The sequence below is a fragment of the Bos indicus x Bos taurus genome, chromosome 7 (genome assembly GCF_003369695.1).
Source record: "Bos indicus x Bos taurus breed Angus x Brahman F1 hybrid chromosome 7, Bos_hybrid_MaternalHap_v2.0, whole genome shotgun sequence".
Lineage (NCBI taxonomy): Eukaryota > Metazoa > Chordata > Mammalia > Artiodactyla > Bovidae > Bos > Bos indicus x Bos taurus.
Genome location: NC_040082.1, coordinates 91,511,240 through 91,532,967, shown reverse-complemented (window position 1 = coordinate 91,532,967; position 21,728 = coordinate 91,511,240). Strand labels below are relative to the sequence as shown.

Sequence of the window (21,728 nt, the reverse complement as noted above, 5' to 3'; positions counted from 1 at the left end):
AGTGAGAGGCTCTGGAATTACCCAGGGAGTTGGCTGTGGGATGTGGCTGGGTTCACAGATGGGGAGGGGGAATGCAGGAGGGGTGGAGGGCCATGCCCCAGGGCCCTGCCTCATCGGCGCTGCCACCCAGCAATACTGCAGGGACCCTCAAGCAGCTGGGGCTTGTTGCCCACCAAACGGGCTCTGAAGTCTGAGAGGGCCATCAAGCAGTACCAGGGGGTCCCAAAGGAAACTCCAGGAGAGAGCAGGACAGCAGGAAGGGGGCTCTGTGTCCTCACCGAGGCCCTGAGGGCCAGCAAGGTACCCCTGAGAGGCCCCCGCTCTGTCCTCTGGGCCCTCAGCCGAGGTTGGACCCCAGGGTGTGGTCCCGGCTCCTGGAGGAAGTGCGGGCTCCCCCTCTGCCCAGGGATGGGTCCCAAAGGAGATGCCTGTCCTGAGCCTTCTGACTCCTAAGCCTTCTCTCCACTGATGTAGCTGGGCGGGGCCCCTCGAGGGAAACAGGGTTGTGGGCTCCACTGCTGCCATCCGCTCTCCCCCAACACCCAGGGAGCGTGTCTCAGAGCCAGACCCCAGCCAGGAGACAAAGCCAGCTCCGGGCAGGCCTTGGCAGGGGCAGGCGCCAGACAGAGATGTATGGCCAGCTTCCTCCACAGGCCACACCGAAATTAAGGATCTCCAGGAAGCTTTCTCCCCATCCTGGACCACAATCTGATGTTCGCCACCCCCTTCCACCCAAGAAGGGAACAGACATCCATCTTCCTATCCCTGGTAGGTTGGGCTTTCAGGATTTGGGGGAGAGGTGGTGGTGGGGGGGATCACCGACAGCAGAGATAAATCAGACTCCTGGACCTCTGCAGAATCTCAGCTTTACCATCAATTCCAGCCTCAGCCCCAAGGCATGGCATTTAAAAGCGTCACAGACCCTGATGGGGACCCGATCTGCTGCCCCCCCCCAGGCCCTGGGAGGGGAGGGCAGGCCACAGCGGAACCTTCCAGAAGGAAGTGTCAGGCAGGCCTACCTTGACTGGGGGGCAGCAGGACGTCTGCCCCCCAAGGATGGAGACCCCAATGCCATGACACCAGGTCCTGCTATATGCCGGAAGCAGCAGCCAGAGGGAGGGGCAGCCCTGCCCTGCAGACACTCTGCCCATCTGCAGCCCCCCAGGTGTTGGCCCAGCACTCACTGGCATGGACCTGCAGGCAGCACTTGGCGCAGGCGATCAGCGGGCTGGTCCCGTCGTCGCCGATGTAGGAGTTGGCGGGGAGCGGCTCCGTGTTCTCCCCGCTGGCCGTGAAACACATCTCAGGGATCAGCGGCCGCGTCTTCTGGCCACTTCTGGAAGGTGGGATGGCCGAGGAGCCCTCCCCGAGGGCAGCCTGGGGAGCCTCCTTCTCAGTCTGCAGGGACTGCAGGAATGGATGCCTTCAGCAGAGAGCCCAGCCTAGGCAGGCGGGACCTCCAGCCCCAGCTCACCCTACTGGGACACCTGTGGCTGCCCCACCACAAGTTCTCCCTGACACCCTCCCAGACCCCAGCCCTGCTTCAGAAGCCCCCTGAGAGATCCTCCTCTAGACAGTCAGATCATGTCCCACCCACCCGCAAGCTCTCCGACTTAAGAGTTACATCCAGACCCAGCACAGACGCCACCCCACAGTCCTTGACCAGTTTGCCCCCACTGCCTTGGGCTCGCTCTGCTCCAGCCACAGGGGCCTCCTTGCTGTCCCTCCCCAACACCCCAAATGCCAGGCTGGGTCCTGCCCCAGGGCCTTTGCACATGCAGTTCCCACTGCCTGGGGTGCTCATCTCTCGCTCATGTGACCAGCAGCCCCCAAGCCTTTGCCCACTGTTGGCCTTGTGGTCCTGACCATCACCTGATGCCATGTTACCTGTGTATCTACACTTACGACTTGCATGCCATGACAGCTGTACCCCAGTCCCCCAAGCCCCCCAGATCCAATCAGATGAAGAGTCTGTGATGAAAAATCCAGCAACACTGGGCCTGTCACAGGATGGCGGGGCTCCCAGATGAGCCTCCTTGGTACCCCCAGAGTGAGGGGAGGACGCTGCCTAGCTTGAGCAGAAGGAAAGCGGTCACCAGGACCACTGGTCTGACATACTGTATATGCGTGTATGGGGGGGTCCACCTTGGATGAGGGGACTGGCTAGTTTCCAAACAGGCACAGCTCTTTCCATGAAGCAGGACGGGCAGAGCCTGGCCTTGACGCTGAGGGCTGTAGCCGTGGAGGCCCACCAGCACCATGGGCATGATTAAGTTCAGTCATGATGCTTCACCTAGCCACTGGAATGAAGGAGTTGCACCTCTGAAGCAGACATTCCCAGCGCTGATGCCAGCAGCACGCCTGGCGCAGATGTCCGGATGGTACATCCTACTTGTTTCCACTACCAGCTGTTGAATTGCTTAGGGATGGCAGGTCCCGGCCACTCAGAGCAGCAGGGCTCTGGAGACAGGCATGCCACCCCAGCATGGTGCACAGACCTCGGTCAGCCCAGCTAATGCATGGAAAACATCTGGCACTAAGCTAGGAGCTAGGGATCACAAAGCAAGTGAGATCTGATTCTGTTCTCCAGGACTGATAAACAGAGGGCAGGAGCAAAAGCAGAGGTGGGCCTGAGTCAGCCAGGGACAGCAGATCCAGGAAGGCTTCCTGGAAGAGGTGGCAAGTGCGATGGAACCAAAGAATGTACAGAAATCCACCTGGCCAGGCAGGGAGCTGGGTGAGTACATGAGAGATGCTGGGGGACAGCACAGGGCATACTATGAGGGGGTGGCAGCAGATGTCACAGGACAGAATGGCTGTGGGGCACGTGGAGAGGCTGAGGACTGGGCGTTTCCATCCAGGCCGTGCGTGGTTGTGATGAGACGCTAACAGGAAGGGCAGGAGGCAGGCAGCGGTCAGGGCCAGGGCCAGAAACAGGTGAAGAAGGAAACCTGGCCGCGGACGGCTCAGGGCAGAACATGGGGAGAGGCCAGGTTCATGACTTGGGAACTCAGGACAGAGTGGGGGCTGTGTGTGGGCCAGGCCACATGGGGAGTCTTTGCCTGGCTCCAGCCCACTGTCACCAGCCCCATGCTGGTTGGGCTTCCAGACTCCTGCTCACCATGCAGGCCCTTCCCTGGCCCCGCTCCTGGGCCCCGGGGTCAGACTGAGGGCGTCTCAGACAACAGCGCTTCCTGCACTTGTATCCTCTGTGATACCTACGAGTAAGTTACCTTCCAGTGAAACTCAGACCCCAGGCTCTCTCCCTGTAGCCCTCACTGGGGCCTTAGCTTCATGCCCCGCCAGCCAGGCTCTCCCCTGAGCCCACTGTGGCCCCAAAAGCAATGGGTTCTTAGTCCCCGACACCCTCTCTTCAGGGTGCAAGGGCTGGCTTCCGGCGGAGTGCCCACAGGAGCAGGCAGACACGCCTGGCTTGGTGTGGACCTGGGGTCCCACAGTGCCAGCTCACCTGGCTGTACGGGTAGAAAAGAGTGCAGATGGCGCAGTAGGGCTCTGTCAGGGCAGCTGCCACGTTGAACTTCCTCTCGGCCTGGAAGTTGGATGCTTTGTTCTTCCACTGCAGGGACATCAATGACCTCAAGGCCTCAGGGTCACCCACGTCCTCGTCCCCGGAGAAAGGGAAGGATTCTGGAGTAAAGGGGAGTGGGGAGGGGCGTCAGCACTGAGGACCCCACCTCCCAGTGTGCTCGGGGATGGGTCCCCGTCTCAGGACCGATCCTGTCTGGGGACAGGACACAGGGTGGTCAGGCCATGGCAGGGGGGCAGAGACCCCTGGAAGTTGGGTGGGGACACCGTCACCCCCACGTCCTGTAAGATGGAGGCCACAACAGACATCCATCCCGCCCAACCTGCCATCTGTCACTGGGCGGGCCTCTGCTGGCCGTGGTTCCCGGCCGGCTGTCCCCAAGCCCCCACGGCCTATTCCTGAGTTCCCTGAGGACACTGGGGCGCCATCCAACCTGGTCTGTATTGGTGGTCCCCAGAGATCCGCCCAAAGCAAGGTGCTCATTTATGGGGCTTGGGAGCTGTAGAATAGGCAGGGGACACTTCAGCCCTGAGGCATTTGAGGAGAGGGTCTGATGCTGCGCAGGGGCGCTGGGGTGGGAGTGAGCAGGCTGGATGGGCGGGCGGCAGAGGAAGGCGGGGCAGGGACCCAGCAGAGCCAGGGACCCCCTCACTCACTCACCCTCGTCACTCGAGGCCTCCTGCTTGACCACGGACAGCGGGGACCGGGTGGGCGGTCTGCCCAGAGGGTGGCGCCGGCTCTTCTTGATCTCCATTTTCAACTTGGAAAAGGTGGACGGATTCTAAAACAGCACAGGAGGCCTCTGAGGGGGCAGCTCTGGGGCCAGAAGCAGGGACTGCTCACCGGGGCCACAGCCCGGTTCCAAAGGACCCCAGAGTCCCCGGTCGGGGGCAGGAGACCCCAGGAAAGTGCAGTCCAGATCCGTGGTGGTTGCTCAACCACATCTGTGTCACTGGCCTCCGGGATGGGAGCCACAGGGCCCATTTGGGACAAGCGAGACCATGGTCAGCACACAGGGGTGGGGGACCCCCCGGCCAGTACCCACTGCCCCTTTACCTGCCCCTCACTAGCTCCACTCTCCTCCTCGGGCCCCGTCAGCTCCATGGGGGTGGCCTGCTCCTTCCAGGTGGGGCCTTTCTGGGCAAAGTGCTCTGAGGCCTGCTGGCAGGACACGCGGCCCTTGTTGCCGGTAGGGCCGGGCCGAGGTACCACGTATAGCATGGGGATGACAGGGCGTGGCTTTGCCTCTGGCTCCTCGCCGGGGGCCTTGGGGGGCACCACATTGAGGGGTGGTGGCAGGGGGCTCTCCTCAGCAGCCTCAAGGCCGGGGGCGGGTCCCGGGATGTCCAGCAAGGGCGCCTCCTCGGTGAACTGGGAGGACGGGGGCGGTGGCAGCAGCGGGTGGTGGGGGTGCAGGGAGCCGTAGCTCTTCTTCTTCCGGTCACTCTTGGCCTTGGCCAGCCGCAGCTTGCCCCTCCCGTCCTCTGCAGGGAGAGGAGAGACAAGTCAGAGGCAGGGACCGGGGCACTCCAGGGGTCAGTGGCCAGGAGCCCCCTTCCAGCCCCCTTGCCCAAGACAGGCCACCCTCCCCAACCCTGCCCAAGGAACCTGGGCTTTGGGCAGTCCCACCTGCAACCAGGTCCCCTGCCAGGCAGCATAGCCGGAAGCAGCGGCACCCTGGCCGTGGGGTTCTGCCCCGGGCCCAGGGAACCTTCTGGAAGAGCACCGAGGGTGTCCTCGCATGGGGCACCAAGTCGAGCTGTCGGCAAGTAGCTGGGGAGAGACCCACTCTAAAGGTCCTTCCAAAGGGGAGGGGGCAGAAGCAGGATACGTTTTCTTTTCGTATATCTGGGTTTTCCCTCTTTCTATGGCTAACACACACAGCTTGTAGAATTTTTTAAAAGCAAAACCTTAAACAATAAGTGGTTCCATGTGTGGGGGACAGAAGTGTCCTCAGGGCCCGGAACACCCTTTGGCCCCTGGGGGCCAGCACTGGGAGGGCTTCCTGAGAGGTGATAGAGTGGGGAGGGAGGTGGGCAGTGTCTTCAGCAGCATTTTAACTCAGGGCCACAGTGGGCATGCAGCTCCTGAAATAAACGGAACTGAGTGGTGTAGCCGGAGGAGTCACGGCCCCCAAGGCCGCCCACGCCGTAGCCCTAGGACCTGAGGACGTGGAGCCAGACACTGGCAGCGGGGACTCTACAGACAGGATGAGCCAAGGATCCCGAGGTGGACCCCACTGCTAACAGGGGTCCTCAAAAGCAGAGGATCCCTCTGGGCTCAAGGAAATGCTGGGCTGCTGGCTGTGAGGGTGGCGAGAGGCTGTGAGCCAGGGAGGCGGTGTCTCTAGAAGCTGGAAAAGGCAGAAGCCGGTGTTCCCTGGAGCCTCCAGAGGGACTAGCCCTGCCCACACCCGGATCTCAGCTCAGTGGGATCTGTGTGGGACTCCTGACCCTTAGGAACGTCAGACAAAAAGAGTTGCTTCCAGGCACCAAGTCCGTGGTCATATCATCACACAGTCACTGGGGACATGTGCAGGTGGGGGTCTCCACAAGGCCTGCACAGCCTCAGGGACCCCTGCCCACGAGGACCAGCAGCCCAGCACAGCCCCTGGGCCCCGCCTGCCCACCTGGAGAATGGGCACCGAGTTCAGGCCCTCCCTGCCTGGCCTGCGTCCCCATTCTCGCGACATCACATGTGTGACAGTGGTTGATGCCCAGAAGACAAGTTGGTCATCCTGCTGCTGGTACCCGTGAGCTGTCAGTGCCGACGTGTCACCATCTGGGTCCCCGCAAACCAGGCTGGGAAAGTAAGGACTGCTCGAGGGGAAGCGCTGGTCCTTCTTCCTGCTAAACCCGTGACAACGGGGTGTGTGACAGGGTCTGGTCGGCCACCCTGCATCCACGTTACCTCGTGCTATAAAAACCTGTCCAAATGTTACCCACGTCCCTCAGCCAAACACAATGGCACAAGGGGGACGATGTTCCTGAGGGCAAGGCCATCGTTTAGTCCTTGACTATCCCGACCCGGGAAGGGGTCAAACAAGCATCCTCTCTCCCTTCCTCCAGGCAGACCCCTGGCTTGAGTGCTGGGAGGGAGCCAACTCCCACCAGTGGCCCCCACCGGGTGAGCTCAGAGCCAGCCTGGCCTGCAGTGATGATGGCCCCTCTGTCCACTGCTCACCACAGCCCCGCAGTGATGGCGGGCCAGCCTGCAGGTCCTGGGCAAGCAGCCAGGCTTTTCAAGAGATGCTCAGAGGAGGGAGTGCTCGCCAGTCCCCACGCCCTCTGGCCCTGAACCTTCCAAGGGCAAGGACAGCAGCAGGATCCCTCATGCCTTCGCCTACCCAGAGGGACCCCAACCACCAGCATCCCAGAAATCGTGATCTGGCTGAGGAAAGGGCAGACAACCTGCTCCTCCCTGACAGATGCTGGACTTGGAAGGTCCTGGCAACGGAAGGTCAGCCCCCTGTCCCCGGAGACGGGGAGGGTGAGACGGGGGGAGCACTACTCACAGAGCTTGGTGACAGCGGCCGGCCCCAGGAGGCGCCCACGGCTGAGATCTTCTGACTTACAGAAATGGCCCTGGGGCTGCCCAGACATGCAGCACAGGCTGTCGGGTGAATGGCTTTGTTTTCTGAGGAAACCACTGTCCCCTCCGTCTCTCAGACAGCGCAGGCACACGGATGTTAGTCTGAGGAGGGGGCTCACCCAGAGGACCCTGTGAGGGGACAACCTAAGGCCAAGAGGGACACTGCAGTGGGGAGGGCTCCGTCCTTACGCCATGGGGACCACCGCAGCCCAAGGGGAGCCGCGTGTGGAAAGCCCCTCAGCTGGCCTGCCTGACAGAGCTGGGATGGTGACTCCAGCACACAGTCTCTCTCATGCCCCCGGGTGTTGTGGGAGCAGAATGGCAGGGATCCCTCTGCCGGCAGAGGCGTGGGGGAAGGGAAGTGACCCAGGATGGCTGCACGGCCCCTCCCCTGCCCTCGGGCAGGATTCTGCCTGGGAGAAAGGACAGCACTGTGGGGGACAGGCAGGACTACGAGCTCTGGGACCAGGCCTCCTGGAGTCCCAGTGCAGCTCCTGCCACCCCCAGCTCCAGACCTGCGAGAAGGGACAGCAGCCATGCCTGGCCAGAACTGGCCAGACAGCCAGGCAAGAGGAGGGAGACCCCCGGCAGGCCAGGTGGACACAGGCTGCCTTTCTGCCTTCTGTTCAGGGCTTGGCCCAGGGCCCAGGCTGGGGGCAGGGGAAGCTGATGGAGCAGGGTGGGGGCCCGGGGCAGCCGGGAGGGGAAGCAGCCCCCGTCCCCAGGCCCAGCTACACATCAGCCAGCCTGGCTCCTCTTGCCCTGTGGTGTCCAGGCTCCTCCATCCTGCCCACCCCCTGCCTCCTCTGTCAGGCAGCCTCCTGGGTGTGAGTGGCACATGCTGTCCTGACGCAAACAGAACAAAGACTATCTTCATGCCCAAGGCGGTCGTTACACTCATAGCTTTGAGAGACATTAAGCTGGCACGAAAGCAAATCTAGAAACCACTTTAAAGTCTTCCACTCATTCCTGGACATGTTTGCTGACACCCCCAGCTGCAAGCACTTATTTATCTGACGCGTTCAGAGCGATCTTCCACCAAGGGCTCAAGCGACAGCCGCTGACCAGAGTGCGGTTCCTGGCTGTGGGAGCCTCCTGCCACACCCTGAAGGGACCCCTTCCTCTCTCAAGGGGCCCGTTGCAGAAGATGCCCCCAAACTCCAGCTCCTTCTGTTTGGGGAACAGGCTCTGGGTTGGAACAGGGACAGGGTGACGAGTTGGGGAGCAGGGTCGCCTCCCTGGGAACGTCCCCACTCTTCTTGGGTCCATAGCCACAAAACACGGAGCTCACCAAAGAACGTAGGCCCTGCAGCCCTTTGGAGAAGCCCTGGGGTTCTGGGCTGGGGCCCTAGAAGTAGAACAGAGGGAGCACAGAAGCCATGGAGGCGGGCACGCATCCTGCACGGTCCTCTCTGCAGCACGTTTCACTCTCAAAAGGACACAGAGCCCACCCACCACATCCCCCACTGTTTAGGTGGCAATCTGCTTAGAACAGGGAAAACCAGAGAGGAACCGGAGTCTCACCACCGAAGAGGCCTTGCTGAGCATGGGCGTGAGGCCAGCTCTCGGGATCCCGAGGCTGGGGCAGTGTTGCTGCAAGGAACTGCGTCCAGCAGGTGGTGATTGGGGCGGGGGGGTGTCCCTTAACAGCCGATGGGATGAGTTACTAAGATGAGGTCATCATCGGGGTGGGCCCTCTGCCAGCATGACCAGTGTCCTTGTGAACGGGCAAGACAGAGACGGGCTCGCTGTGTGAGTGTGAAGTTGGCTGTCTACCAGCCAAGGAGCGAGGGCAGAACAGACCCTCCCCCATGTCCTCAGCAGGAGCAGCCCCATAGCCACCCTGACCTTGGACTTCTGCCTCTAGACAGGAGACACTGCGGCGTGGTTCCTGAAGCCGACTCGGGGCCTGGATCAGGGCGGCTGAGCAGACTCGGATGCTCCTTAAACATCCAGTCTGCCTGGCCTGTTTTCAGAACTTTAAGTAACTGGGATATGGGTGCAAGTATTACATACGAGGCTGAGTGTGAAGATCGGTGGCCCTGGGGAGGAGTGGTGGTCTTCACTGCAGCCTGGGACAGCTCCTGCCTCCGGTCTTGCAGCCCTGACCTCTCCTGACTTTTCCTTGGGCCTCCATCCCTCTGGTTGCAGTGAAATCAACATCCTTGATCCTTGAGCTGGGGATCCACCTTTACCACCAGGCGTCCTCCTAACACACACAGCCCCATTTGTGTTTGGTTCCTCCTTGTCTTTCAAAAACATCTCTGGTTTTCCCCATAAGGTCTTATTTCTGGGGAGATTTGCTCCAGGCTGCATCACTCTCTGGTTGCTTTTATCACAAGTGGGATCTTTGTGAAAACCACGTGTTCTGTAAACAAGTGTGATGCTGCTCTGGGTCTATTTCTATGGGGTGATCTCGCCTGCGCCCAGATGGTGCCAACATGTGCTTCCCTCCTCCTGGGCTGCCTGCCTCCCCAGGCTGTCCAGACTCTCCTGGGTGGAGTTGGGCTGTTTCATGATGCCCACCGGGTGAGCAGCACGCCAGGCTATCTGGGGACATGCACCAGTGTATGATTTCCCAGGAAACTTTCTGATCTCCCCTGTCTCCAACTCAGGAGGCCCCTCGCAGGGACACGCCCCCTTCCAGCTGGTGGAAACATCCGGGGTTCACGCCTGCCACACACAGAGCCTCATGGACAGTCACCTCGAACACCATATCATCTGTGACACCAGCCTCAGAACCCCGAGGAGAGCCTGACCCCAATCTGGGCAGAGACCATTCTGGACTCATAAGCAACAAGACACAGTCCTGAGGACAAGCCGGAGAGCCTGAGTGGAATCCTCCAGCAACCTACAGCCTGTGATGGGAGCCTGAGGCAGGGCTGCCTGGAAATCTGCCACCAGCCCCTAGCCTCACCCAGCCCTTCCTTCACACCTGGGGGGCAGCTGCTACATGCAAACATGTGAGCAGCTGAATCTGAAAATGAGGAAAACGAAGCCAGCTGTGGAAAAGAAAAGCGGCACATAAAATGTGGATGTGGTGGATGTTCACACACTCAAGGAGCAACACTCTGTGGCTAACAGCCCCCGGGCGTGTAAAGGGCACAGTTCTGAGACACCCTACCATGGCGCCCAAATACACTTTTCCGTCCAACACCAGCAGGGAGGCGGGCAGCCCCACCACAGGCATGTCCAGCCAACAGCAGGCTGTCCTCTTCCCTGACTGACCAGACAGCACCTGTTACGGACTCAACCTGTCTCCCCAAGTTCACGCTGAACTCTATGCCTCAGCGTCACGGGGCTGGGAGGTGACTGAGTCATGAGGGTGGGACCCTGGCGAAGCATCAGTGACCTTAGCGACAGAGGGTCACGTGCACACCAGGAGGCAGGCCCTCCCCAGAACGGGGCCACACCAGCACCCTGAGCTCCAGCCTCCAGCACCAGCGAGTAAAGCCTATGACTCTGAGCTGCTGGCCTGTGGACGCTGTCCCAGCAGCCAGACGGGCTAGGACAGCCTCTCTTCAGTTTCTGGGAGGGGAGGGACTTTCTGGAGCGCCCCCACCTCCAAGAATGTGCATTTTTAGAAAGCACCATTCCTGCCCATGAGGCATACAAACTGGAGTGTTAAAGCGTGGGCCCTCTGGCCCGGCCAGCACAGGCAGCCAAGCCGGACTGACCTTCTGAGCCCTCGGCCTCCCGGCCCTGTGGCAGCAGCTGGGCTTCCTCCTCCTCCTCCTCTGGGTCAGCCTCCGGTGCTGCCTCCTCTTTCGTGCTGCCTCCTGCCTCCTCCAGGAGGGCTACCCCGGCTGCCCCCTCTCCAGGAGACCTGGGGTCGTCGGGCTTGGGCTTCTTGGGCTGGCTCCGTTTCCGGTGAGACCTGAAGAGGGAGACGCATCAGAGGGGAGGTGAAATGATGCAAGGGAGAAGCCCTGGGCTGTGCGCTCTGCCCAGAGAGAGACCCCAGACAAGCGCCCCCCAGGAGGGCGGGGGAAGCAGGCCCCTGGGTGGGGTTGGCTCCTGGGGGCAGGGGCGGTGGAGGGAGAGAGGCCTGGGGGAGGGGAGGATGATGGCGAGGGTGGGCAGTATCAAGCGGGTGCGATGGCAGCTGGTGATGGGATGCAGGTATGGATGGCTCTAAGAGCCTCTGTATGGAGGGCACGGGGGAGACAGGAGTGTGAACCCGGGTGGAAATAGCGGCTGGTGGAAAATGCCTGCGTGACGGACAAACGGTGCACTTACGAGAGCCCCGGCCTCCTGGTCTGCTCTTTCTTCCTCTCTAGACTGGGTTTTCTCTCCTCCTCAGTCTTTTTCCAGTGTCTGTTTTCCTTCAGACTAATTTGTCTAGAATGTAAACGTCAGGGGGTTTTTCTCTAGGGCTCGTGTTAACCCCAGATGGCTCACTGCAGGGCCTGGCCCCGCCCGGGCTTTCCCTGCATTTTCTCCACCCGCAGGAGCTCTGCGCCCAGAGCCTGCAGTGACCCCGCGACCCTTCGTCTAAGCTGCACCCGGCCCCCAACCCCTGCCCCTGCCTCCAGGGACTGAGGAAAGTCCTCGGGCCCCAAGTGAGCATCCCAGATAAGACTGAGCTGCAGCTTCTTAGTGAAAACCAGGGTTAAAAAGAAGGGAAAGCGATAAGGGGGGGGCAGGCTGCAGGTTAGTGGCCAGGGCACCTCTGCCAGGCTCAGGGCTAGGGGGATGTCCCTGCCAGTTCCCAGAGCCTTCCAGGGAGGGGACAGAGCAGCTTAGAGACCACGGGAGGTGTGTGACTGGCCCAGGAGTTGGGGCAGAGGTGGGGTGGGGAGAGGCGCTGCCTGAGGCAGGGACAGTAGACCAGCCCAGGCTGCAGGCTAGGCCTTCCAGCCCGGGAGGTGACGCTGCAGGTGCCCTGGCAGGCTCAGACACCAAGACCTTCCAGGAGAGTCTACGTACTAACAAGGACCAAGCGCTCACTGAGGAACCATCTGACTGGGGCTGGGTGGGCGGGGTGGGCAGGGCCCCAAGGGCTCCAGATGCCAGGACCCCACCTCCTCCTGAGGCGTCTGTGGTGGCCCTAGCCCTTGACACTGGCTCCCGGAATGCCTACTTCTAACTGTCCCCTGATGCTAACCACTGACCACTGCTGGTCCTTTGCTTCTGGCTACCTGACCCGCAGGCCCCTACCCCTGGCTGGCAGCTGCTCTATGCCCTGAGCCCAGGCATGGCCCAGTGTGCGACATGCCCTACTTGATGTTGGCAGCATGGACCACCCCGATGACCACAGGTGGGAGTGGGGAGCATTCCAGGGAGGGTGCGTCATGGGCAGAGCATGGCATCACACACAGCATGGCGTGCAGGGGTGCACGGTGATGGGGAGGGGTGCGGGAGGACAGGCAAGCAGGGCAGGGTGGGAGGGAGCCCAAGAGACTCAGGCCCACCAGGGGACACTCTCCACACTGGGTGAAGCCCTGACTCAGAGACAGGCAGGAAGCTGCGGGCTTTTCACCCGTAGTCACCTGAAGGCTTCTCTCAGGATCTGGGGATGCCACAGGGCCGGGTGCCCAAGTGAACCCCTACACTGGCCACCACACCCAGAAGGGTGTCCTCCTCCTGCCAACTCACCTGGCCTCTGTGTCCTGCAGCACGTCTCCTCCCCCGACCTCGAACCAGCCCCAGAGGCCACTTCTGACCCTGCCCTGCCCACTTTCAGGGTCCCTAGAGAGCCCAGACTCTCCTCAGCCCCCAACTCATTACTGAGGGGCTTCCCCAGTGGCTCAGCGGTAAAGAATTCGCCTGCCAATGCAAGAGACACAGGTTCAATCCCTGATCCAGGGAGATCTCACAAGCCGCGGGGCAACTAAGCCTGTGTGCCCCAACCACTGAAGCCCATGTGCCCTAAAGCCCGTGCTCCACAAGAGAAGCAACCACAATGAGAAGCCCACGTATCGCAACTGGAGAGTAGCCCCTGATTGTCATAACTAGAGAAAGCCTGAGTAGCAATGAAGACCCAGCACAGCCACAAATATATAAATATATAAAATCAGAAAACACACCACTGGGCTCAGAGCTCTGTCCCCAGCACCAACCCCACAGCAGCTCCTGGGCCTGGACTCCCCATGGTAAGTGAAACCAGGCACAGAGCTGGAGGCAAAGGGCCGTGCCCTCCGGCAAAGAGGACAGCAAAGCGAACGCTGCATGCAAACAAGAATCTGTTTCGTGAGAACAGAAGCTGGGAACAACACTGGGAGGATCTGGGGCTAACTTTCTGACAGCTGGAGGAGGTACGTCACCTCACACACCCTGATCACTGTCTGGCTGCAACAGGACCCCTGGGGCCACCTCCATAGTATGTCTGTCTGATCCCATAAACATAGTTCGTCCATGAACAACTGATCTGCTTGCGCTGCATTCTTTGCTTTCTCGTCCGGAGTCAGTAACTGGTCTCCTATCCCTGATGCTTAGTGTTCTTAGCTATCTCCCAGTTCTCGGTGCGGCCTCCTGGGCAGGGGTCATTTGCTTCTAAATGACAATCCGGGGCCACCCCCTTATCTGCGGCTGCCTTGGACTCTCCTGGATTGGATCCAGTTTCCTCAATCGCGTGTCTCTTGCAGTTGATGCCCTTGTTTAGCTGCAGCACATCCTCCAGCAGCTGTCTCAGGTAGGAGGGGAAACCTGGGACTTGCTCCCTTTCCACACGTGGTTGGTAATTTGGCCGGGTCCATGCTTCTGGGCAGGATGGTCCAGGCAATGGACCTGAAATGACTGCTCTCCTGACCTTTGAGGCCCTTGTCCTTCGTCTAGTAGCTTGCAGCATCACAATCGCCAAGTTCGATTCCGTTTGGGCCCCGTGTTCTTTCTGTTGACCTGTTTATTTGTTCCAGAGGCTTGGGTGTCTTCTGTTTAACCCATGTTGTGAAGTGTCTCCCAATCCACCTCTTATATCTCTTTTCTCTCTTAAATGCCCAAGTGCCACCTCTTCTAAAAGTCTTTTTTTTTACACAGCAGGTTCTTCCATAAATGTCAAGCCACCCACTTTCTCAGAGAAGAAGTAAGTTTTCTTCTGCTCACTGTCAGCCTCTTCTGTGAGGTCCTGCTTTTTGTCTGAGACCCTTTTGCACTGAGTTTCCTCAGAGGTTTAGGGGGCAGCCCATGGTCATGGGCTTCTGAGAGGCCAGGAGGTGATGGTGGGGGGAGGGCTCAGGAGCACGGCAGGGTCAGGGTGGCCAGTGGGAGCAAGCTGGAGGTGCAATGGTGTCCAGTCTGGCCAGGGCATCAGGTGCAGGGAGGAGGGGAGACCAGGCCAGCCCCTCAAGGGTCTGGGGGCAGCAGAGGGGACAGGGATGTCCTCTCTAACTCCTCATTTCCATGGTGAGGGAGATGGTAGGTAGAGAGGAGGTGGGTGGGAGCTGCAGGGCTGGATAAATGAGGCTGGCGGGCTCTTGCCTCCTATGGAGGTAGCTGGAGGTCCCACCAGAGGCAGCAGCAGAGGCTGGGGAGGGACGAGGACCATGTACTCAGAGAAGAGCACATCCCCCTCAACTGAGCCTGGCTACTCAGATGCTCTGTGCAGGGTGCACATGAGGGGCAGGCGGAACACACACCTGCGGCAACATGTGGGTGACGCAGCGCTCGTTGGAAATAATCAGGAGCCGAGAGGAAAAGACTGTCTACATATGGAGAAGGGCTGCTCAGGCAGGAGTGGGGGCGGGGGAATGAGGCCAAGACACCAGCTGGGCAGAGCACCAGCAAGGACAAGGTCACAGGTCATGGGTCCTGTTTGTCACAGGGTGGGGTCAGCTCACTAGACAAGATTTAGGGATTAGAAGTAAATCCACAGAGAGCGTGGTTTTCTCCCAAAGGGGCCAATACCAGACTCTGCCCTGCAGTGACATTTGGGGTGTGGTACTGGGAGAGGGGGCAGGAAGGCTGGGCCCTCGGGGGGTGGGGGCGGCTTGATGAGCTGTCTGAGCCAGGACCGAGGAGCCACTGCAGTGACCCAGAGGAAGTGGTGAGGGTACACAGGGACGTGGGGGGCAGGTGAGGAGCCCACCCCAATGGGGGCGTGTGTGGTTGTCACACTTCGGGGGGTGCTCCTGGCATCGAGTGGGTGGAGCCAAGGATGCTGCTCCACCCCCGCCAGAGCCTGGATGGTCCTCTCAGAGGATGTTAGCAGGCCTGGAGGGAGACCCTGGTCTAGGGATAGACCCAGGTTTATCCCAATCTGAGAACGTTGTCTCAGCGTTCCCCGCTACTCCTGACAGCCCGAGTGAAGGAGAGGCTCTCTTCTGATCTCTCCTGTCGTCTCTCTCCTCCAGTCTGTTCTGTTCCCCCCAATCTGGCCCGAGACAAGGATATTCTGGTGGTGCCCCCCGCCCCCAGCAACCATCTCTCCAACAAGGGAGGCTCAGGAAGCCGGTGGCCCTGGAGGCCAGGCACAGCTGGGTGAGGGCAGGGCGGCCACACGGCCAGAAGGGAAGCTCACAAGGGCCTCTGCTGCTAGCGGGGGGCCTCAGCACCCAGCTGGGGCTTGGGGCTCCACACCTGAGCCCTTCATCTGTCAGCCTCTTCACAGAATGCCCCCCGACAAGTGGGGGACTGGGCCTTATCTTACATACTAAATGTATCCTTGGGAACACGATCTAATTGGTCATTCAGTCCCAGGCTGGCACACCGAGAGAGAAGGTGGGAAGGAGCCCTGTGCTGTGGGACACATTGGCGGGGGTGGGGTAGCGAGGCCGTGGGGTTCCTCCTCTGTACACAGAAGGTTCCAGAATGGTCTGGCCCGAGGCCTTGTCCTCGTCCTCTGGGCAGGCTCCTCTCACAGCCCCTCATCACTTTTCTCCCTGGAATGAAGCCCTGAGTCGCTCCACTGACCAGTTAGCCTGAGCCACCACCAGCCAACCATCCTGCAACGCTGGATCAGGTTGGGAGCCGGCAGCTGGACAGTCAGCAGGCTCACTTCTCGCTCTTGGAAGAGAGAAGGAGCCACCCTGAGGCATGCTCTCGGGGAGGAACACACAGGAGAGCAGGAAATCAAAGAGAGAAACAGCAGAAGCGATCAGCAGAGCGCCTCCCTCCCTCGGGCTGTCAGGAGCAGCGGGGAACGCAGGCGGAGGCAGCATTCTCAGAGAGGCGGTGACAGCATACAGGAAGGAGACCAGCCCCAGGGGGAGAAGACGCTGGGCGGTGTGACCACTCAGCCAGGACTGTTTCTCCCAGTGTCGGCAGAGTGTGGGGCGCCGCCAGGGAGGCACTGCCCAAGGAATGAAGTGGCCGAGCCCCCCCACCCCTCAGGAACCAGGCTCTGGAGAGGCACCATCCGAGGCCAGTGGGGACAAGATCTGCCAGCAGTGACCGAGGGCCACAGACAGAAGCCTCGCGGAGGCCCGATCTGCTCACTGTCTGTTTTGGTGTCGCCCGTAAACTGGGAATGGTGTTCATGTTTTTCAGTGGTTCAAGTTAAAGGATAATAACATTCTGTGGCATGTGGCAATGGTATGAAATTCCCACTCCAGTGTCCATACATAAAGTTGTATTGAGACACACCACGCTCACTGTTAACAGACCGTCTACAACCCAGGGTGACCTCCATGGAGCTGAGAGGTCACAGGAGAGCCCGCTGGGCCTCAAAGCCCAGACAGAGACACATGTGATGCTCTGGGCTGCCCGAACTGCTAGCCATGCCCCAAGCTCGGTGAGGACCCGCTGACCGTTCCTTGGGCACCAAAAAGCAATCTGTTTCAACTCTGTCCATGGGCAGCTCAGGCCCCGAGAGCCGCGATATTCCCAGAGAAAGAACACAATGGAGATGGACAATTCCGAGGCTGCACGATGCTGTTTTGCCCTGCCACCCACAACCCCCCGGCCAGATGCCAAGCACAGATGCCAGGAGGGGGTGGCCACTGTGCCCTCTCCTTCCCCACCTGACACTAGGCAGGAGCTGGGCAGGAACACACATACTGGATGAAGGAAGGCTTGGAGGAGGCCTCTGAGGTGGAATGGGAGGCGGAGAGCATCCAGGCGACAGGTCTGTGTGACCACCCCCGGAACCCCCATAACCACTGTCCGCAACCAGAATGCAAGAACACATTACCCGAGGCACCAGAACAAGCAGCCACAGACATGCTGGGCAGGAGTGAGGCTCCCATCTGGGTGGGGGGGAGACCTCAGGCCCCACAGCTCCTGTCCCTGCTCAAGAGTCAAGAAGGGTCCTGCAGCCCCAATGCAGAAATGAGGCTCTCACACCCAGGACAGTGACCCAAAAGCCTGAGACAGACACTGTGTGGGGCCCTGAGAAGGCAGACAAGGAGTGAGAGGGAACCCAAGACCCCGACAACATAGACAGCGCGGGCGGCGATGCCCTAAGAGCTGGAGGAAGAAGTCAGCCTGAGAATACACTTTGCTTCCGAAGCAGGAGAAATGGTGGAGGAGGGAAGCGGTGGGCGGTGGAGGGGGAGGAGAGATGAGAAGAGGGAGAATGGGGGATTGCCGGCCTGGAGGAGCAGCGGCCGCAGCGGCGGGCAGCTCACCTGCGCAGGAGCTTAGCCTTGAGCGAGGCCCGGGAGGCGCTCCAGGTACTCAGCTCGGGGCTGCTCAGGGCCGTGGGCCGTGTGTGGTCCAGCACCGTCAGGTCTTTGCCCTGCTTCCACAGCTCGTAGCGTTCCGGCTGCAGGATGCGCACGAAGACGTCCATGGAGATCTTGACCATGTCCTTCCGGCACGTGCACTGCGTGGGGGCAGGAGAGACAGCTGAGCCCACGAGCCGCAACCCCACCCCACCCGCGGCACGCCGAGCCCACCCTGTCCGAGCCGCGAGCCCACACCACCCGACGTGCGCCGGGCCCACCCTATCCGAGCCGCGAGCCCACACCACCCGACGCGCGCCGGGCCCACCCTGTCCGAGCCGCGAGCCCACATCACCCGACGCGCGCCGGGCCCACCCTGTCCTCCCAAGCTCTCTCACGAGACAGGAAAGGGCATCTTCTCATCCGGTGAGGGGGGGAGGGGACGCTGCTGCATCCCCACTGGGCGCCCCTGGCCCACCCCCCGGAGTCACACCCCATCTGCACACAGTCCACTGCGGTGCTTAGACCCACTCAGGAGCCCAGAAGCCAGGTGGTTTGAGCTTCGGCCGCCTGAAGTCACTTCAAACCAAAACCTCCCCCCAGTCAGACGCACGCGCCCCTGACCAGGTAAAATGCCCGTGCAATGTTTTATAACAGCGGTGATTACAAAGGTTAGGAAGAGGGGAAAGCTGTCCATCTCCATGGGGCAGACAAAGAAGTGAAGGTGATGTGCAGAAGGTGCTCACACAGCCCAGAGTCCCCACCGCCGGCTTCAGGGGAGGAGGCTGAGAGTCTGGGAGGCTTGGCACTGGACCCCAGGCGGGCAGAGCTTGCCGCAATGCCAGCCTGGCCAGGGGAGCCCCTTGTGCCCGGGCACGGTAAGCGAGGGGCAAACAAGCCTGAGGAGGATGGGCTGAGATGGGGTCCTTCCGCCCCCTCCTCTGCTGTGTAGACTCTCAACACCCCAACAAACACACACCATGTGTTCTTGGAGCCTCTCCCTTGTATCGCACTGTCAGAAGCGCCCAGGAACCAGGACCCAAGCAGGAGCCACCGTGGTCGTCCCAGGGAGCTGGGGGCTGGAGAAGCCCGGCAAGGACTGCAGAAGCTGGGCTCAGGACAGCAAGACTTCAGTCAAGAGAAGGAAGCCAGGCAGCCCTGGCCTCCCGCTTACCTGTGGGCCAAGGCCATGGGCGAGATAGCAGGAGGGACAGAGGGGACCACTGTTTAGGGCAGGGCTGGTGACCTGCCCACAGAGAGTGGGAAGGACCAAAGACTGGAAGCTTCCAGCTCCATGGGTTACTGAGCTCTGCGACAACCTCTCAGCTCTGTCGTCACTTGGGAAGCAGCAAGACCAACTTATAAACGCGTGGGGGTAGGCGAGTGCCAGTAAAACTATTGCCAAAAAAGGCAGAGGGCTGGATGTGGCACAGGCCATGGTTTGCCGGCTCCAGATGTAGACTCCAGGGCGGGGATCCCCAGCCCAATACTGGTCCACAGCTTGTTATTAACCGGGCTGCCCAGCAGGAGGTGACCAGGAGGCAAAACAGAAACCATCCCCCATTCTCAGGTCTGTGGAAAAATTTCATCTTCCACGAAACTGGTCCCCGGTGCCAAAAAGGTTGGGAACCACTGCTGGAGAGGAAAGGCCAGCTTCAGGGAGAGGCACTTCCTCGGGGTGGGCTTGACCTGGGGGGCTGTGCTCGCCTTCCTCTGAAGGGGCATGGTCCTCGCCTTCTTAGGGGGCCACACCTGTCCCAAGAGGAGGGCGCAGGAGGAGGCCGCAACAGGAGGCCGCAGGGCAGCTGCCCCTGGGGACACCTGCACTGCTGCCTCTGCAGCTCTGCTCCAATGCCCGCCTGTCAGAGAAACAGGCATAGGAGATGCTTATTCCCAAAACCACAGTTTAGAAATGTCGCAGGATTTTTATTTCCCAGGTTGAGTGTGTGTGCACACGCCCCCGCAGGTAAATCCAAGCGTGTGTATGGATGCGCATACGTATGAACGCATTTATAATTGAATATGCACTTATTTTTTCACCCCGTACAATTTCAAAGGATGTTATGAATGCATTTCCATGTTAAATGTGCGTCTTGCCTCGTGTACAACCGTCTCCATGTACAACCACCTCCGTCACCGCCACTTTCTCAATGGAAATGAAGGGAGCAGAAGGAAAAGACTTAATTGAATGCAGCAATTATGTACCTACCCTGACAAGTCCTTCCCAACCTCCCTCAGCTGGCTCAGAAACTGTGAGATATTTACAACCCGGAAGTCTGAGGATGCTGGGCAGGGAGGTGGGGGGCAAACGCGGCATTTTTTGCAGCCTCTATTCCCCAACCCTGCCCGCTCCCAGGCCAGATCTGGGAGCTCAGCGTGGGGACAGCAATAAGCCAACCACCATCAAGTGGGAGGGAATACTTACGACCCAGCGATTTCCAGCAAACTCAATTCATTTAATGAAAAATTGTACAAGAGAGAGAGGCTGGCAGTACAATCTGGCTGCGGAGTGGCAGGGGTCCAGATGGTGCCCGGGTTCCGGGATCCTGGCCGGCTGCGGCCTGGCCGGCGTGGCCACCAACAGCAGCTTGAGGGATTTGTATCGAGTGGCCATGCAATCGCTTTTCCTTAAGTGATTAATAAAAGCACCCCTGTGCACCCTGGAGGGGATGGAGCGGGCCTGGGGCATGTCACCATGGCCTATAGCCCAGCCAGGGTCAGCGCTGGGAGCAGCAGCCCTCATGTCTCCATGAGGTCCTTGGTGGGGCCGGGCGGGGCTGGTCGCTGGTGGGCATGGAGGTGCGAGGAGCATGGGCACTGGGGAGGAAGCAGTGGGAGGGACGGGGGCAAGGCCCCACAGGTCCTGGGGGACAGAAGGGACACCTCCGGTTTAGGACAGGGCAACAGTCACCTCCATGGGCAGAGCAGCTGAGCCCAGGGTTGCAGACACCATAGACCCATCGCCTTGTTTCAGCTCACAGTTTGGCAGAGGAATCTGCTAAGACCAGTGAAAAGAACTCGCAGGGCTGAGCACACCAGAGCACCCCCTCACCCCCACAGCCCCCACCCTTGCCGTCTCCTGATTTATGACCCCTGCACAGTGGAACTGCCCACAGCGCTGTTTCATTTGGGCCTGTGAATAAGGATGGGGCCGTGAGCTGCAGGGCTAGCCTGGAAAGAGGGCTCGGGCCATGACCCTCAGGGCAGCCCATCTGGCTCCCAGCCAATCCTGAGGCCCTGCCAGAGCCACTAAAACTGACTGCGTCTTCTGCTGTCCCTCCAGTGCCTGTGCTCAGCAGCCCTGTCAGCTGGGACCAGCCGGAGAGCATTCTCCCCGGGTGCCTGCCAGCTATTAGTTCTGATGGAGAGACAGGCTGGAAGGGGAGAAGGACTGCTGGCCCCCTGTAGCCTGAGCGTGCCCCAGGGGCCTCTGTACCTTAAAGACTTGGCCACCAGAGCTGCAGGGCGGGGCTCCCGTTTTGGAGCATCCTGCACTGGGCAGCACTTGGGGCAGGGGCCATCCACAGACAGCAGGAGCAGAGGGAGAGGCAGGGACTGGGGTGGACACACGCTGCACGGGGCCTGGGTCCCATGGCCAGGACGCGAGACACGCTGCATTGGCTGTGGGTCCCTGCCCGCCTCCAGGGTGGGCCTGTCCACAGGGGGCTCTGGGCCCCCATTGACTGGGCCCCACCCCAAAATTCTAAGCCCGGAACTGTGGCCTCTCCCCATGTTGCAAGTAGAGGGAGGCAGTGCCCCAACACTCAGAACAAAACAGGCTCAGACGTAGCCTCTCATCAAGGGGGTCCAACAGCCCCACAAAAGCGCAGCGCAGAGAGCCCCTGACCGGCCAAGTTAATTAACCAGCGGGACGCAGAAGGAACAGAGCTGTTTAAAGTGACAGCGGAGAGGAGACACGAGGCCTCCGCCCCCACTCCCCCCACCAGAGGAGGAGGGACAGGATGACCCCCCACCTGCCCTGGCAGCAGATAGCGGCAACCTGCAGAGCGGAAGGCTGGCAACAGCGAGGGTGAGGGCGCAGCTCTGAC

General features: G+C 60.5%; 1 protein-coding gene across 3 annotated transcripts in view; it reads right to left on the bottom strand.

Moving 5' to 3' along the window:
* The window catches only part of KDM4B (lysine demethylase 4B), a 121,076-nt gene that overhangs the window by 8,880 nt on the left and 90,468 nt on the right, over window positions 1-21,728 (bottom strand). For 2 of the 3 annotated variants that reach the window (XM_027547342.1, XM_027547343.1), the window contains 7 exons: window positions 17,644-17,840; window positions 11,378-11,479; window positions 10,816-11,015; window positions 4,604-5,031; window positions 4,208-4,328; window positions 3,470-3,648; window positions 1,185-1,407 (listed from right to left, as the gene is read on the bottom strand). In XM_027547342.1, the coding sequence (XP_027403143.1) occupies window positions 1,185-1,407; window positions 3,470-3,648; window positions 4,208-4,328; window positions 4,604-5,031; window positions 10,816-11,015; window positions 11,378-11,479; window positions 17,644-17,840 (1,450 nt within the window). The remainder of the gene's footprint in view (window positions 1-1,184; window positions 1,408-3,469; window positions 3,649-4,207; window positions 4,329-4,603; window positions 5,032-10,815; window positions 11,016-11,377; window positions 11,480-17,643; window positions 17,841-21,728) is intronic. The other variant, XM_027547344.1, reaches the window with a different exon arrangement.